This window comes from Macrobrachium nipponense, chromosome 18 (genome assembly GCF_015104395.2).
Source record: "Macrobrachium nipponense isolate FS-2020 chromosome 18, ASM1510439v2, whole genome shotgun sequence".
Classification (NCBI taxonomy): domain Eukaryota; kingdom Metazoa; phylum Arthropoda; class Malacostraca; order Decapoda; family Palaemonidae; genus Macrobrachium; species Macrobrachium nipponense.
In genome coordinates this window covers 55,262,686-55,279,953 of record NC_087211.1, presented here as the reverse complement: position 1 = coordinate 55,279,953, position 17,268 = coordinate 55,262,686, and the positions used below count along the sequence as shown (strand labels likewise).

General features: G+C 38.3%; 1 protein-coding gene across 4 annotated transcripts in view; it reads right to left on the bottom strand.

Moving 5' to 3' along the window:
• The window catches only part of LOC135197083 (solute carrier family 2, facilitated glucose transporter member 8-like), a 35,027-nt gene extending 18,033 nt beyond the window's left edge, over positions 1-16,994 (bottom strand). For 2 of the 4 annotated variants that reach the window (XM_064224031.1, XM_064224034.1), the window contains exons 1-4: positions 6,902-7,057; positions 4,175-4,286; positions 1,922-2,176; positions 1,437-1,565 (exon numbers count right to left, since the gene is read on the bottom strand). In XM_064224031.1, the coding sequence (XP_064080101.1) occupies positions 1,437-1,565; positions 1,922-2,176; positions 4,175-4,256 (466 nt within the window). In that variant the 5' untranslated portion in view covers positions 4,257-4,286; positions 6,902-7,057. Of the gene's footprint in view, positions 1-1,436; positions 1,566-1,921; positions 2,177-4,174; positions 4,289-6,901; positions 7,058-16,890 lie in introns of those variants that run through there. The other 2 variants (XM_064224033.1, XM_064224032.1) reach the window with 2 other exon arrangements.
• Positions 16,995-17,268: the final 274 nt, after the last annotated feature.

The window sequence follows — 17,268 nt, the reverse complement described above, 5'->3', positions numbered from 1 at the left end:
GTAAACTGTGACTAATCCAAGCCATTCAAATATAATAAAAGATGTAAAAATGTGCAAAACCAATATTGAAGACAAGCAGAACACGAAAATGGCCTCAATACACTAGAATCCATTATATTATATAAAGAAGACGGTCCCGACGTACTCAAACAACCTCTGTTCAATCGTTTATCGCTGAACCTTTTCGTTTATGTTTTCCTTCTCTCGTCCTTTCTTGCTTTTGGCGGGCTCTTGAGAAAACTTATATTCTTAATCTTATTACCTCTGCGGTTTAGGTAAGTCCCGTGCCTATTCCCCCGTTTTTATGTCTTATGATTTATGTATATATCGATATTTTATGTGACTTTTTGTAAGAGGATTTCTTAATCATTTCAGATTTGAAAATGCGATCATAGCAACTGTCGTTAAACGGTGGCAAAATAATAAACTAGTAGTAACAATGGTGCCTCTTCCCACAATCTAGATACATGAGACAACATGATAAAAAAAAATGAATAATCGGCACTTATCCACAAAATAGCTGAGGTAGCATAAAAGATAGTAATCATAATACTGGTAATAACAGTGATAATATTGGTGGGAAAAAAAATGCATTGAGAGTTATAACAGTTAGTGCACAGATTAAATAACTTAAATTTCAACTAGAGACCTTAGGTGGTTACAGTAGTCAGGTCCAGAGGGCTAAATACGAAAATTTAATGTAAAAAAATCACAGTAATAATGAAAAATTAAAATATTAGCAATAAATATAATAATGAAAAAATCTGCAGATGACATCTTGCCAATACAGAGATTAAGTCCTTTAGGGGACAAAGGCCTCATTTTCCCATCTTTCCCACAATTTAGATCTTCTTGCCTCACTCCTTAAGATGCTTTGTATGAACGAGTTGCTGCTGTTTCTCACTCTGGTTACCAGACTGGACATTGTTCGCCTAACAATGATTTTCAAATTGTCCAAGTGGTTTTCTATGAACATCTGTGTGGCGGAATGGTAGCGGGGAGTGTTTGTGAGGTGTCTCAGAATGTCATTGTGCACAACAATGATGCGTCTAATGGTCTCTCGGGTATACTTCGTCCAGAGGGAACACCCATAGATACCGAGACTCACCCTATATTTGATATATATATATATATATATATATATATATATATATGTATATATGTATGTATGTATGTATATGTATGTATGTAGTATGTATGTATGTATGGTATGTATAATATATATATATATATATATATATATATGTATGTATGTATGATATCTATATATATATATATATATATATATATATATATATATATGTGTGTGTGTGTGTGTATGTATATATAGTATATAATTTACCTACTAATACGAATGAATAGAATTCGGCAAGCACAATAGCCTATTGATTACTTAACTCTGCAGAAGATAAGGGGTCAATCGATTAGACACTTACCGAGGGCGCCCCTGATATTAGGGGCAACAATTTCTCCGATGTACGACGGCACAGTCAGAAGTGCTCCTCCCTGCCCGAATCCGGTCAAAAGTCGCCCGATCATGAGGACGGGAAAGTTTGGCCCAGCGGCTTTTTAAAGAAAGGTCAATCATTCTTCGTGATCATATCTCGATAATCCTGCCTACCAGTCCTTATGAAAGAGCTTATTGATCAAGTGAGATAGCAGCAGCAGTTTCAATGAATGATTTTTAAGGAAGGGAAGAGCTAACTGAATACTTTGCGTGATCTAAAAGAAAAATTACATATCTTAATGCTAGAGAAGGACAGAGGTTTCAGAAAGCTATTTACGAATGGTTGTCATTCTTTAATACCAGAAAATGGATGCAGTCATTTATAAATGTTAAGTCGTACAAAATGAACTATGTAAAAGGGATCATATAAAAATCATTAGTCTAATAAAATTCAAGTCACTGTTCATTCCTTACCGATCATCGCGAATCCTATGGTAATCACAGCTGCAGTGACCATGAGAGAGATCTTTCTGCCCCATTTGTTCATAACATATCCGAAGCACAGGGCTCCAACAGCTCCCGCCAGACAGATACTCGAAGAGAAAAAGTCGTATTCAAGTTTACTGAGGCGGAGGTCTCCGTCCAATGGACTGACTGGATTTTGGAGTTTGGGGCCTGCGGGGGATGTGTATGTGGTCACGGTTCCGTGGGCTAGTCCCGCTAGGGTAGCTGCAAGGGTAACGTAGGAAATAAACTAGTTATTTTTCTGATACAGGGTGCGGTTTAGCACTCGGCTCATGAGTGTTGGTAATCTTGTCAATGGCCCGTGTTCACTGCTTTCCCAAGTTCAGCCCCTGAAAGACGTGGGACATGTCTTTCGAATAACAGCACTACCGTTATTGAGAAATATTTACAAAGCTCCCACCTAAAAGCTTTAAAACCTGGGGAATAAGTACTGCAATTAAAATAAAGAATTTTCCTTAAGATATCACATTTTTATATGTTAAAGCAAAAATCATACTTTTTTCCACCATTTCCTGGGGATTTCACAAGCCTCAAACTTTCATTCTTCATATTTTATTTTTTGTTTATGAACTCAAGAAATTCAGACTGGCGAGATCGAAAAGTAATGCACAGGACGAACAAGATCACGCACTGTTAAGAATTTGCCAAATGCAGGATATAATAATGTCACGCAACTTATATAATACTGAAAATTTACAAGGCCAGCTGTCTAGGGAATGGTCTATATCAATTTTTCTGACGGCCATAGACGAATTTAACTGAAATAAATTATCATTATCACAAACAGAAAAGGCAGGTTAAATGGAAAGGCCACCGGTGGTAAAGGTTATGAAGATATTGAAACGTGTGTTTTGATTCGTTGATTATCAGCTCCAAACATCTGATAACAGATCTGATAAGTGATGCAGATTTTTCTCCAGGCAGCTTAGTCACTGGCTTTTTGCTGATAATTTTTGTGTTGTCAACATGTATTCCAGAACTTTTCGTTTGAGTGGGTTTAGCCTAAATGGGTAAGGTTATTGGAGATACTGCTCCATTTTAACATACCTTAACTTCAGTGTATGGGATTGAATTCCCTGCAGCTGAAGTTTTTTCATACCTCAACTTCAGTATTTTCGATTATATTCCTGAGGGAGAATCTGGAATTTTTCAAACCTACACTAAGTAACTGGTTAGCGTTAATTCACACTGGAAAGAGAGGTTGTGAATGACCCTAAATTAACTGTTGAACCTGTAATGACTGCGCAGCAGTTTAGCTTAACTGGGTAAGTCTTATATAAATGTGAACAGTTTCTGTTTAGAATATTTAGAAGTGAAGGAAGAGATATGTGCCGTTGCATTTTTATGACATACAAAAACGTTTCAACAAATCTGCCCTTAAAAAAAACACAATAATTTGCTGATACATAACAACTTTGAAATTTAAAGAATTCAGCACTAATAACGTCGTGTCGATACATCAGCAGTTAGTGAACAGCGCACATAACACCGAGCTCCGTAGGAGGGTAGTGCCGTCAGTGCACCTCATGAATGCACTGTAGGCATTACTTAAGATACTTTGCAGCATGCCTTCGGCCCCTAGTTGCAACTCCTTTCGTTCATTTTACTGTACCCCCTTCCATATTTTCTTTCTTCCATCTTACTTTCCACCATCTCCTAACAATTAATTCATAGTGCAACTGAGAGGTTTTCCTCCTATTACAGAGCGCCTCAGCGGCGTGGTTGGTATGGTATTAGCGTCCCACCTCGGTGGTCGCGGATTCGATTCTCGGCCATTCCATTGAGGAGTGAGAGATGTGCATTTCTGGTGATAGAAGTTCACTCTCGACGTGGTTCGGAAGTCACGTAAAGCCGTTGGTTCCGTTGCTGAATAACCACTGGTTCCATGCAACGTTAAAGCACCATACAAACAAACAAAAATCCTCCTATTACGCTTTTCAAACCTTTTGCTGCCAATTTCCGTTTCGGCGCTGAATAACCTCAAAGGTCCCAGCTTTTGGCTAATGACCTAAACTCTATATTCAATTCCATTCCATTGAATTCACTGTAACACCGAAGAAAGTTTTATCATAAATTTGAAAGAGCCAAGAAGTTTCCGGTGTCTTTAACCTCAGTTAATACGACGGCGGTCTTAGGAAACCAGTTATTCCATCTCTCAGCAAGGCACAAACTACTTGTAAGTTAATTGTACACAATACTGACCTGAGAGTGCGGAGAAAATTTGGGTTCTCTGTGATGGCTTCTTCTTGGGCTCAGTCCCGAGATGTGCTCCTCCTCCTTCCATTATTTTCTCCAAGACCCAGAGGGATCACTTCTGAAAAGAAGAAATATCTCTCTGTTCGTCAGAGCTACTTAACGAGGCATCGCTGCCGTTAGCATTTAAAAGAGCAGTTACTATGAGATTCAGAGCCTTTGACCAGGTGTTTTTCCGGAATAACTTTTATTCTGTGCATTTGACAAAGATATTACTAAGCCATAGTATGCTTAACTTCCCTACCTAATTTTCGGCAGCATTCTTTATTACTTATATTAGGAAAAAGTGTATTCATAAGAGTAAAATAAAGCACCCGAAGTCAGTGGCGGTTTAAAGTTATTCATGACGTAAACATACTTCGTCCCGACTCCTCCCACAAGGTGATGACGACAAGCAGCTGTCTCTGAAATTCTGAATGAATATTCATACCTTGTCAAGGCTTCAAGAATGGCGGCTATAATAAGTCATTGCCCAGTGGTTGCAGGACAGCTTTTGTGATTCGACTTGAACAGGTAAATGAATAATATCACTCGATAATTATATACCTATATACATATATTATATAATATTATACCTATATACCTATATATATATATATATATATATATATATATATATATATTATATATATACCTATATATATATTGTAAATATATATATTATTATATATATCTATATATATATATATATATAGTAATATATATATATTATAATATTTATACTTATATATATATACATATATATATATATAAGGAAGGAATGCTCATATACCATATGAGCATCCTTACAGCGTTTTGTTTATAACAGGTAGTGCACTGGTAAGAAATCTATCGTTTACACTTAACGGCTTCCGACCCCTCTCGCACCTGGTCTCTATATAAGTATACAGTATGAAGGCACACAGGTCAGGAGGACATGAAGCAAGGGCCTTCTCGACGCTCCTTGGAGGAATGTTACCTCCCAGACCCTCGAAAACTGACATTCAAATTGTCGTTCACGTGACTTGCGACGACCTACTAGAAACTTACTATATACTCTGTTTTTTCCATCTGTCCATCCGCCTGTGGTAGTTATGCTTCTATGTAAGTTTTAGGTAAATAAAAGGATATCTGGGTGTACATTTGCAACTGAAAAGTGTTTTGATAATTTACTGTATGCGAATTACACCGTTAATATTCGAAATAGGATATTACTTAAAGCCCGGGATGCAGTGTTACCATGCGCAAACACCACAGGCGGATGGATAGATGGAAAAAAAACAGAGTATAGTTCCCTGTTGACTGCACATCTTAAGAGTTTCGTTTGGCTATGGGTTTCAATGAGTAATAGGTACTGCGCCCCAAAAACAAAGGTTCCTCATTTCTGTACTCTAGATTTGGAACATCAGTACGCCACAGCAGTACTGTGCATCTTATCAGTAATTCGTGCAGCCAAAAAGTTCAGTAACCTGTACGACACAAGAAAAAAAAATCACTTGTTCCTTTTAACTTGCCAAATTCCCTCCCTCGCACTTTGCAACCTTGCATTGGCCACCAGGGCCGATCTCATCGCCTACGCAGCTTCAGAATAGAAGATATAAACTAGTACATAATGTAAAATTATATTCCACTTCCTGAAACTAAAGTATGAACTAATTCTGTTTTGTAACAGTTCAGTTAATGAGTGATTTAAAGTGTTTAACTCGTTATTACAGGCTACGATTGTTGTGAAACACGGCATTGTTGTTAAAAACGGCGTTTACTTAAACCCAATTTGACATCATATCTGTCTATATCGCGCACACTCATTTTTTAGTAACTTCTTTCGCTGAAATCATAAGAAATGAATCAGATTCGCAGCTTCACTGGACAAACGATCCATTGTAGTCGTCAAGGTTCTTCTGAACGAAACGTTGCTCAGTAATCAGCTCTATCTCATTTTCTGCTGAGAGCTACTAACTTGACGTCATTCGAAAAATGATAAACACTTACTTTTCAACAAAAGTAATAATACCTTATAAACTGAGGCGCAGAGGGTTCATAATAAGACTAATTCAATTTTTTAGTGATTGCACTGAAAATATTCTGAAGTGTTTACAGAGATAACTAACGAATATTTTACTCACCAAAGAAATTTTATGTCTGTGCGTTCTTTGAGTAGAAAATTTACTCTGGGGGTCGACAGCTCTATACAGTTCATCGTCCGGAACTGGATTGCCTAACCGAAGGAGAATCATTTCCAAGAACCAAAACGGATCACATTTCAAAATGAACTTTTTTCTATTTATTGCCGAATACTGATTTTCCTGAAGTTTCAACTTTGTAGCTTAATATAATGCTTTCTGCGTATATCATTCATATGTTTTCCATTGGTCTGTCGTACTTTGGATGAACAAGGCCAGGGACCGGTATCAGGAAGACAACGTTATCGGTACCTTTGTGTCCCAGTGGCTCAGGATACGATGTTCTTTATTGTTTGTAATAATGTATGCGCATTGTGTTCAAGTTTAAAGCTCTTGTTCTGAAACAAGCTATTTATTCGCCATCACATTCTTCTGTGGGAATAGGAGGATCACTTTGACCTCCATCAAAGGAATGTTTTCTTACTGGTCTGATGCCGCTGGACTCAAGTCTCAGATTATGTTTAAAAAACATCAGCTTTTCTAAATACTTGTTACTAAATTCAAAGCGACTTACCTTCTACGAGTTAGGAGTAGATGTGGGAGTTCCCTTTTCATTAGCGGAATGATCCGTTGTACTGGACCGTAAACCGCTCCTCACATCTACAGGTTCAACAATAAACGAATGAACAGGCTCGGAGTATCTTGTTCAACTGCGGGTCGAGACAGTAATTTAATCAGGAATAATCACCCCTTGATATAATGATCACATTCTCAAGCTCTTCTAATCAGGGTAATAAGAAAGAGCAACTCATGCAGATGACTCTTATTTTAATAAGCACAGGTACGTTGGTTTTGTCTGATATTTGACAAACTGGCCAAGGCATGAATGACATCGTGGCACATTCACTTCGCTGCCATGAAAGATGAACTGGTTGAAAAATTACATTTTCTTAGCTTGTACTTCACTTGCTCCTGTCTGCCGTGAACTTCTACAGGAGCTATATTTAAGATATCTGGAGATAAGAGATACCAGTACGCATCACTGTCTTCTTCCTCGTTATTATTATCATTATCATTATTATAGTAGAAGTAGAAACTTAAGAGATAACTGTGAAACTGTTAAAATCAAGTTGTACTTTTCACCTCCCAAGAGTATGATTTATTATATATATATATATATATATATTATATATATACATATATATATTATATCTATATATATAATATACTATATCTATATATATATAGATGTGGTGTATATATATATTGGATGTATATATATATATATTATATCATATATAATATATATATATATATTATATAATCTATAGATACACACACATATATATATATATATATTGATAACTTCTGGGCCCACCAAATCAACGAAGCCAATACTGGTTAAGACGTACATAATTTTATCCTCGCCTCATGTAAATTTCAATTTGAATTATTCTTTTTCAAACTTAAGCTTTAGTGGGGATTAATTTTTCGAGCATTCATGCATATCATAGGGTAAACATTCTGCACCGATGGACCTCCTCTGAATTGTTTCCAAATGGAATATTCCTCTACAGGGCATCGCCATCTATACTCTGTTTTTTTTTTTTTTCATCTGTCCATCTGCCTGTGGTGTTTTCGCATGGTAACACTGCGTCCGGGGCTTTGAATAGTTACGCTATGTGTAAGTTTTAGGTAAATAAATCGATATCTGGGTGTACATTTGCAACTGAAAAGCGTTTTAATAATATACTGTATGCGAATTACACCGTTAATATTCGAAACAGGATATTATTTATAGCCCCGGACGCAGTGTTACCATGCGCAAACACCAAAGCGGATGGACAGATGGAAAAAAACAGAGTAGTGGAGTTAAGAAAAGGTACTATTCTACTAAAATCATATACTTAGATATTTTAGCAGGTCATTAAGCAGAAGTCGGCTTAGTGCGTCTTGCACGTGTAACTATTTTCAGACATTTATCATGTCTTATAATAACGCTCACTTACACTCATATACTTAGATCTTTTTGCAGGTCATTAAGCAGAGGTCAGCTTAGTGCGTCTTGCACGTGTAACTATTTTCAGACAATTAATATATCCTTAATAACGCTCACTTAACGCGTCCTTGATATCTGATACATTTTAACTAAGATTTTATAAATAACAAGGAAATAGGCACAACAATACGTTTTATCTATTGTTGGTATATATGTTACAGGCAGACAGCGAAACTAGGCATTTCACGAACTCCCTGAAATTACAGTCAGCTAACAAAATACGCCTAGTGCTAAACACGGCAAAATACGTTCGGTCCCCAAGTGACTAGTACTAAACACGGCGAAATACGTTTGATCCCTAAGGGGCTAGTACTAAACACGGCAAAATACGTTTGATCCCCAAGTGGCTAGTACTAAACACGGCAAAATACGTTTGATCCCTAAGGGGCTAGTACTAAACACGGCAAAATACGTTTGATCCCCAAGTGGCTAGTACTAAACACGGCGAAATACGTTTGATCCCCAAGTGGCTAGTACTAAAACAAAGGGGCAAAATACGGTTTGTTTCTCTAAGGGGCTAGTACTAAACAACGCAAAATTTACGTTTGATCTCTAAGGGGTAAGTACTAACACGCCCAACATACGGTGTTTGATCTCTAAGGGCTTAGTACTAAACACGGCAAAAATACGTTTGACCCCAAGGGGTCTAGTTACTAACCACGGCAAAATAAAGTTTGATCCTCTAAAAAGTCTATTTAACTAACACAAACGGCAAAATACGTTTGTCCCCAAGGGGCTATTACTAAACACGGCAAAATACTTTGATCCCTAAGTGGCTAGTACAAACACGGCAAAAATACGTTTGATCTGTGGCTAGTACTAAAACACGGCAAAATACGTTTGATCCCCTCCGGGGCCTAGTACTAAACACGGCAAAATACGTTTTGATCCCTTAAAGGGGTCTAGTACTAAAAAACGGCAAAAATACGTTTGATCACTAAGTAGTTACAAACGGCAAAATACGTTTGATCCTAAGGGGCTAGTACTAAACACGGCAAAATTACGTTTGATCACTAAGGGGCTAAAAGGTTTTACTAAACACGGCGAAATTTACCCGTTTGATCCCACCCGGTGGCTTTATAACTAAACAAACCGGCAAAATAGTTTGATTCCCTAAGGGGGTAGTACTAAACACGGCGAAAAGGGGACGTGTTTGATCCCCAAGTGGCTAGTACTAAACACGGCGCAAAATACGTTTGATTCTAAAGGGGCTAGTACTAAACACGGCAAAATACGTTTGATCCCCAAGGGGCTAGTACTAAACACGGCAAAATACGTTTGATCCCCAAGGGGCTAGTACTAAACACGGCTTACGTTTGATTCCCCAAGGGGTCTTACTAAACACGGCCAAAATACGTTTTGATCCCTTAAAGGGGCTAGTACTAAAAACACGGCAAAATAGTTTGATCCCCTCTAAGGGGGGGAGTAAACAAACCGGCAAAAGACGTTTGATCCCTAAGGGGGCTAGTATAAACACGGCAAAATAACGTTTGATCCCCTCTAAGGAGGCTAGTTTACTTAAACACGGCAAAATACGTTTTGATCCCAAAAGGGCCTTAGTTACTAAACACGGCAAAAAACGTTTGATGCTCTAAAGGGCTTTAGGGGTACCTAAAAACACGGCGAAAATTACGGTTTGTTCCCCAAAGTGGCTTAGTACTAAAACACGGAAAATACGTTTGCTCCCCAGGTGGCTAGTACTAAAGCAAAATACTTTGATCCCAGGGCTATACTAAACACGCAAAAAAATAACCCGTTTGATCCCTAAGGGGCTAGTACTAAACACGGCAAAATACGTTTGATCCCTAAGGGGCTAGTACTAAACACGGCAAAATACGTTTGATCCCTAAGGGGCTAGTACTAAACACGGCAAAATACGTTTTGATCCCTAAGGGCTAGTACTAAACACGGAAAATACGTTTGACCCCAAGGGTGCTATACTAAACGGCAAAAATACGTTTATCCCCAAGTCTAGTACTAAACACGGCAAAATACGTTTGATCCCCCCCCTAAGGGGCTAGTACTAAAAGGCAAAATACTTTTTGATCCCTAAGGGGCTACTATAACACGGCAAAAGACGTGATCCCTAAGGGGCTAGTTTATCCCTAAACACGGTCAAATTGGGCTAAGTTTTTGAAAATCTTTTCTAAAAGGGGCTAGTACTAACACGGCAAAAGAAGTTTGATCTTCTAAGGGGCCTAGACTAAACTACGGCAAAATAAACTTTGATAAGGGGCTAGTACTAAAAACGGCAAAATACGTTTGATCCCCAAGTGGCTTAGGGGCAAAAGTACTAACTAAACACGGCGAAATACGTTTGATCCCCAAGTGGCTAGTACTAAACGGCACGGCAAAAATACGAATTTGTATCCCCAATGGCTAAGGGGCTAGTACTAAACACGGCGAAATACGTTTGATCCCCAAGTGGCTAGTACTAAACACGGCAAAATACGTTTGATCCCCAAGTGGCTAGTACTAAACACGGCGAAATACGTTTGATCTCTAAGGGGCTAGGTACTAAAACGCAAAATACGTTTGATCCCTAAGGGGCTAGTACTAAACACGGCAAAATACGTTTGATCCCCAAGTGGCTAGTACTAAACACGGCGAAATACGTTTGATCCCTAAGGGCTAGTACCCTAACCGGGGCGAAAATACTTTGATCCCTAAGGGCTAGTAACTTAAACGGCAAAAGAAATACGTTGATCCCCAGTGGCTAGTACTAAACACGGCAAAATACGTTTAAAAGAATCTCAAGGGGTAGTACTAAACACGCAAAATACGTTTGAATCCCCAAGGGGTAGTACTAAACACTTGCGAAAATACGTTTGATCCCCAAGTGGCTAGTAACTAAACACGGCAAAAGAGTTTGAATCTCTAAGGGGTAGTACTAAACACGGCAAAATACGTTTGATCTAAGGGCTAGTACTAAACTTACGTTTTTGCCCAAAACGGGTACGAAAATTTTGACTCCTAAGGGGCTAGTACTAAACACGGCAAAATACGTTTGATCCCCAAGGGGCTAGTACTAAACACGGCAAAATACGTTTGATCTCTAAGGGGCTAGTACTAAACACGGCAAAATACGTTTGATCTCTAAGGGCTGTACTAAACACCCGGCAAAAAAAGGACGTTTGATCCCTAAGGGGCTAGTAATAAATCAACAAGGCAAAATAAATACGTTTTTGATCCCCAAGTGGCTATACTAACACGGCAAAATACGTTTGATCCCCGGGGCAGTGCTAAAATACTTTAAACCCAACGGCGAAAATACGTTTGTCCCCTTTGGGGTTGTACTAAACAACGGCAAAATACGTTTGGATCCAAGGGGTGGTTTTTTTTTTTTGGTTTTTTTTTTTTTTTAGGGGTTACTAAACACGGCCGAAATAAAGGGGTTTGATCCCAAGGTTTGCCTAAGGGGGTACTCAACAACTGCAAAATAACGGGTTTGATCCCGGGGCCAGGTGGCTATTTAACTAAACCGTCGGAAATCGTTTGATCCCCTCTAAGGGGCTAAAGGTACTTTAACACGCATCGTTTGATCCCCTAAGTGGCTGTACTACACGGCAAAATACGTTTGATCCCTAAGTGGCTAGTACTAAACACGGCAAAATACGTTTGATCTCTAAGGGGCTAGTACTAAACACGGCAAAATACGTTTGATCCCTAAGGGGCTAGTACTAAACACGGCAAAATACGTTTGATCCCCAAGTGGCTAGTACTAAACACGGCAAAATACGTTTGATCCCTAAGGGGCTAGTTACTAAACCGGCGAAATACGTTTTGATCCTAAGGGGCTAGTACTAACCACGGCAAAAATACGTTTGATCCCCAAGTGGGCTAGTACTAACACGCAAAAGACTTTTTGATCTCTAAGGTGATAGTACTAAACACGGCAAAATACTTTGATCCCCAATGGCTAGTACTAAACACGGCAAAATACGTTTGATCTCTAAGGGGCTAGTACTAAACACGGCGAAACAATGTATTTGAGTCACTGTTTCGCCTTGTTTAATACTAGCCCCTGGGGGAGATCAAATGTCCTAAGTACACTTCGCCATATGCTTGAAATTTGAGGCAGTTCTGGAAATCCTGGTTTCACTATTTTCCTGGAATACAAGTAATACGTAAAGAACCTCAGAAAGTATAATTGTCAAAAACACTTGTCAGCACAATTATATTTGATAATTATATTTGATGACTCACTTTAGTGAGCTGCTTCTGATAAGGATTACAATAACCCCAGTCTGGGTTTTCCCGTTGTTGTTTTTTTTTTTTTTTTTTTGACTGCGACTTGTGATATGCTTGCAGGCATTGTGAGTGACACAACCCTCCCTCGACAGATTTGAAAGATGTAATTACTTTGTTCATCTTATTTGTAATCAGGATGGTTTGGTGGACCTGATTTACGCTATTGTTCTCCACGTCCATGTGTTCTTTAATTTCGTTTATATATACATATAAAAATATAGATGTAAATTTTATGTATGAATATATACATAAATGTATACATATACATGCACACACATATACATGTCAATATATGTATGTATATAATTTATACTATATATATGTAGTATGTATGTATGTACTGTTATGTTCTGAGTCCGTTTGGAGGAGTCTAACTGAATTTTTAATGAGATTTTGCCTTAGGGGTCAACACTTAAATATATTTAGTTGCATTCTTCTCAATCACAAAAATAAAATATCTCGATGCATTCCACCATGAAAACGAAGGAGAAACCAGGGAAGAAGGAAATAGAGTTCTTAATAATTTGTCCCAACAGTTTCGCCTTCCATCAAGCCTCTTCCCGGGATCTTTATTGACTAATCAGTTTAAGAAAGTTTTTATATACCGGACATATGTTTTCATTTGACTTATGACTTATATAAAACATAAACAAGTGAAAATGGTTACCAGTGCTTACAACTGTTACAGGATGATATAAAATATTAATGGTCTAGTACATGGACCGTCTAACAGAAAAGGTTAATAGTCTTATGAGGCTAAATAGGTAATTAAGTGAAACCTAAGTAAATATATTACATAATTTGTATTGATTTTTCATGATATGTAGAAAGAGCTGGTCTGTCTTGAATAAACCTATACACTGTTTCTATTAGATTTCTCTCTATAAAATTATTGTTTCTGAATAAGATTCTTGCCTGAGATCACTGAATTGGATAAAAACATCCTCTAGCATGCTTACTAATGTCACTTTCTGCGATCAGTAGCGATACTACACTTATCCAGTGCAATCCGTTTCTCAACAGTTTTTGCTCATTGTCCAATATCAAATTCATCCAGCTACAAAGAATTTTGTATACTACTTCGTTGTGGTATATAGGGCTGTTTCTTATTAAAGTTCTGCCAGTGGTATTGCGATATGAAAATACAGCAGTCACATTTAGTCATTTAAGTGGGTGGATAATATGACCGAAGGGTGGTAGGTATGGCAAACACATTATATTACTAACAAAATTCTTATTTCCACTAGTGGAATAAAAAGATTTTTTTGGCAAACGAGAAACAGTCGGCTACAACTTGTCAAGTATTGACCTTCTTGCCAGGCACGCAGATATTTGGCATGGTAATCCAGTTGTTTCCATCGACATGCATAATTTGAGTATTTCCGGGACAAAGTCTTGTTGTGCTTCAATCCTTGTCGCGCAACAACAAACACCTTGATCTTTCGTCGTTCTTAAAGGTTTGTCTCTCAAAACATTTCCCAGTCTTACAGGCATGTGTTGTGTGGCATTGTGTGCTACAGGAAATTCCTTTCTTTAAGGCGTGAATTTATTTTTGTTTTAAGACTCAGTGCATTTTCATTTTCTTTTTCAAGACTTGCTGGCTAGTTTCACTTAGCATTTAACTTCACACCCGTCGATTATGTGATTCGTCTTTGCTTTTATGCCTCTATGATATGGTGTCAGTTCCGGGCAATTGCATTGGTCCCTTAACGGTCCGTTTTCTGAACCCAGTTCAAACGGCATGTCGCTATTTATTATGCAGGGCGGCAATTTGGCTTCACAGTTCGCTCTTTGTGCGCGGCCCAGAATTCCTTTTACCTTATAGTGTTGGAATTTTGTCTAGATTTACACAACTTCAAACCAATGTCATAATACGAGTGTATAAAAAGTTGATGTCCTTTATAAAGATAAAAATCCTAAGTATGATACGCAATTAATTACAGGTTGTAGGACTTATAGATAACATTTATTGCTCGATTGATTGATTGATTCATTTATTTATTTAAGCTTAACTGGAGCAACGGAAATTCTGTCATCGTGACTGCCATTCGGTCAAGCCTAATTGCAATTCTTATTATTGTAAATTAATATTTTCATTCAGTAGTGGTGCAGATTCCACGCATAACTTAAGATTGTAATTGTTTCTGCAGCTGCTACTGTTTTTCCAGTCATAATTCCTATTGTAGCTGTTATTGTTAGAACTGATTTTCACAAATGTCACGACACGATTGAAATGAAGGAATGAAGAAGCAAACGTTTAAAGGGAAACTATTTTACTTTTTCACAAAGCCACACCCTGGTTCATGACCGGCAGGTTTCTCTTGAGATAAGAAAATTAAAATTCTGATGTCCAAGTCACTGTGAATCAATTACTTTTAGAAAGTCTAATTATAGATGGAGGAATGAAAACAATTTGATAAGCAGAATGATAAGAAAACCAATTCTTTCAGCATGAGAGATTAAGTACGATGCACAGGGGATTTCATGAGATTTAACAGATAGTTTATCTATGAGGTTGAAAAATGAATAGAAAAGCTACATTAATTTCCACTTTAAGACTGATTATACAAAGAGTATGATTTTGAAGATGGAATCAGATGAAACTGACTAAAAATCACAATAAATCAGAATCAATATAAGGATAATGCAGACAAACTTTAAGCAAACAAAAGTTCGTTGTCCACACGGCTGTGCTTAGCCAGTTTGCGTATGGTAACACTGCGTCCCGGGCTTTAGATATTTACATTCAGTTTACATTCAACAATAATAACAATATCTTATTTCAAATATTAACGGTGTAATTCACATACAGTAAATTATTAAAACACTTTTCAGTTGCAAATGTACACCCAGATATCCTTTTATTTACCTAAATAAAACTTACACGTAGCGTAACTATCTATAGCCCGGGCGCAGTGTTACCATACGCAAACACCAAAGGCGGGTGGACAGATGGAAAAAACAGAGTATAGGTGGTGAGCACATCACGGCAATGGCAGCATGGCTCATACATAGCCAGAGCAACAGAAAGTCACTCGCGCTTTCTGCCTTATTGATAGTTGTATGTGCGAAGAATAGCAGAGCACTGGGTAAACGGGAATGTTGTAAAAATTGGTTCATGAAAAAGAAAGCTCTAGTAAGTCATGGGACTCTTTCAAGAGAACGTTACCAAAGTCATGTAAGAGAGGACTCAAGACCTTGACTAAGTTATCCCTAGCATTCCAGTGAGGAAAACGAATTGAGAAAAGTGATTAAAAAAAAGAAGAAAAAATTAACAGAAAGGGAAATGGATGTAAACCAGGTACTACTTTGGCTTGTTATATACGTGTCACCTACTCCCAGGTGCTATATATTCACATCAACCTTGCATCTGACGTCTAGGCCAGTCCCCTACGACGCTGCTAATTGGCTTATAAACAGCCAATCAGGAGCATCGTAAGGGACTGGCCTACACATCAGATGCACGCTTGATGTGAATCTACTATAGTTCTTAACATGGCGGAGGTTCCTTGGGACGCAGTGTTCATTACTAGCCTCTGGGGGATCAAAGTATTATATACATCCATTTCTATATCGTGTGGTCAACCAATTATATTAATAAATGATATCTCCCGGTGGCCGCCTACTATATACATTTACTCGTACTATGCGGTGTTCATTACTAACACCACGAAGTAGGTGACGTGTAGATAACAAGCCAACATAGCACCTAAATCCTAAGCATCGGCTCTTTGCCAGTTGTCACATTCGTTTGCCTGGCAACAGTGTATGTTAAAGTGGCCTCACACTAGGCCTTTTTTTCTCAAGCAGCGAGCCATTGCTGCCGAAAATGGAAAACCGGGAGCTTTTAGCTCGAGATTTTTGCTTCCCGACTGAACAGGAAGCGCGAGCTACAAACCACGAGCGACCGCGTATTGTAAGCAAACAAGATGGCTGCTGCTGATAGGAGGTACTCTCAGACCTTTGGCTTCTCTTCTCCTGCGCCACTCTCGAACCCACAAACATTTTTTGTTACTCTTGCATTCACGTAAGATTCTGAGAAAACACATCACTGCAGCACATCTTGCACCAGTCCGACAATTGCTGGGCGCTATGATGATATCAGCTGATCAGTTTTGTTTACTATTTCCCACTGCTCCTCGAAACCACGAGGTCCTAGTGTGACGATACAACACTTTTGCTCGTGAGCATCGACTGGATGCTGGCCAAAACTGCGAGCAAGAAATGACTAGTGTGATACCAGCTTTACTCACCCCAGGCAGTCTAGTATTGTTGCTCAAAGCGCTCTGCAGTGCACTTCGGCGATGTTTACGGCAATCGGGAACGGCAAGTCTCGCAATGGACACATTTCTCGCTTTTGTCAGTGGACAAATTCCGCGGACGGGGCTTAACGCTGATCAAGATAGGAACTGGGAACAATTTTTTTTCTTCAAATCTGGCGTATAAAGTTCTTCCTTGATAAGACTTAAAGGTGATTTGATAATATTCGATTAAAGAGTATTTGTTATCTCAGATGTCCTCCATAAGTATTCCCGTAGTTATCTTACTACCCCAGAGGTTCAAATATAAGCCTTGAGTAATCCTATAATCATGACCTGAAATGTCTCCAGAATTCTGAGCTGATTAACAGC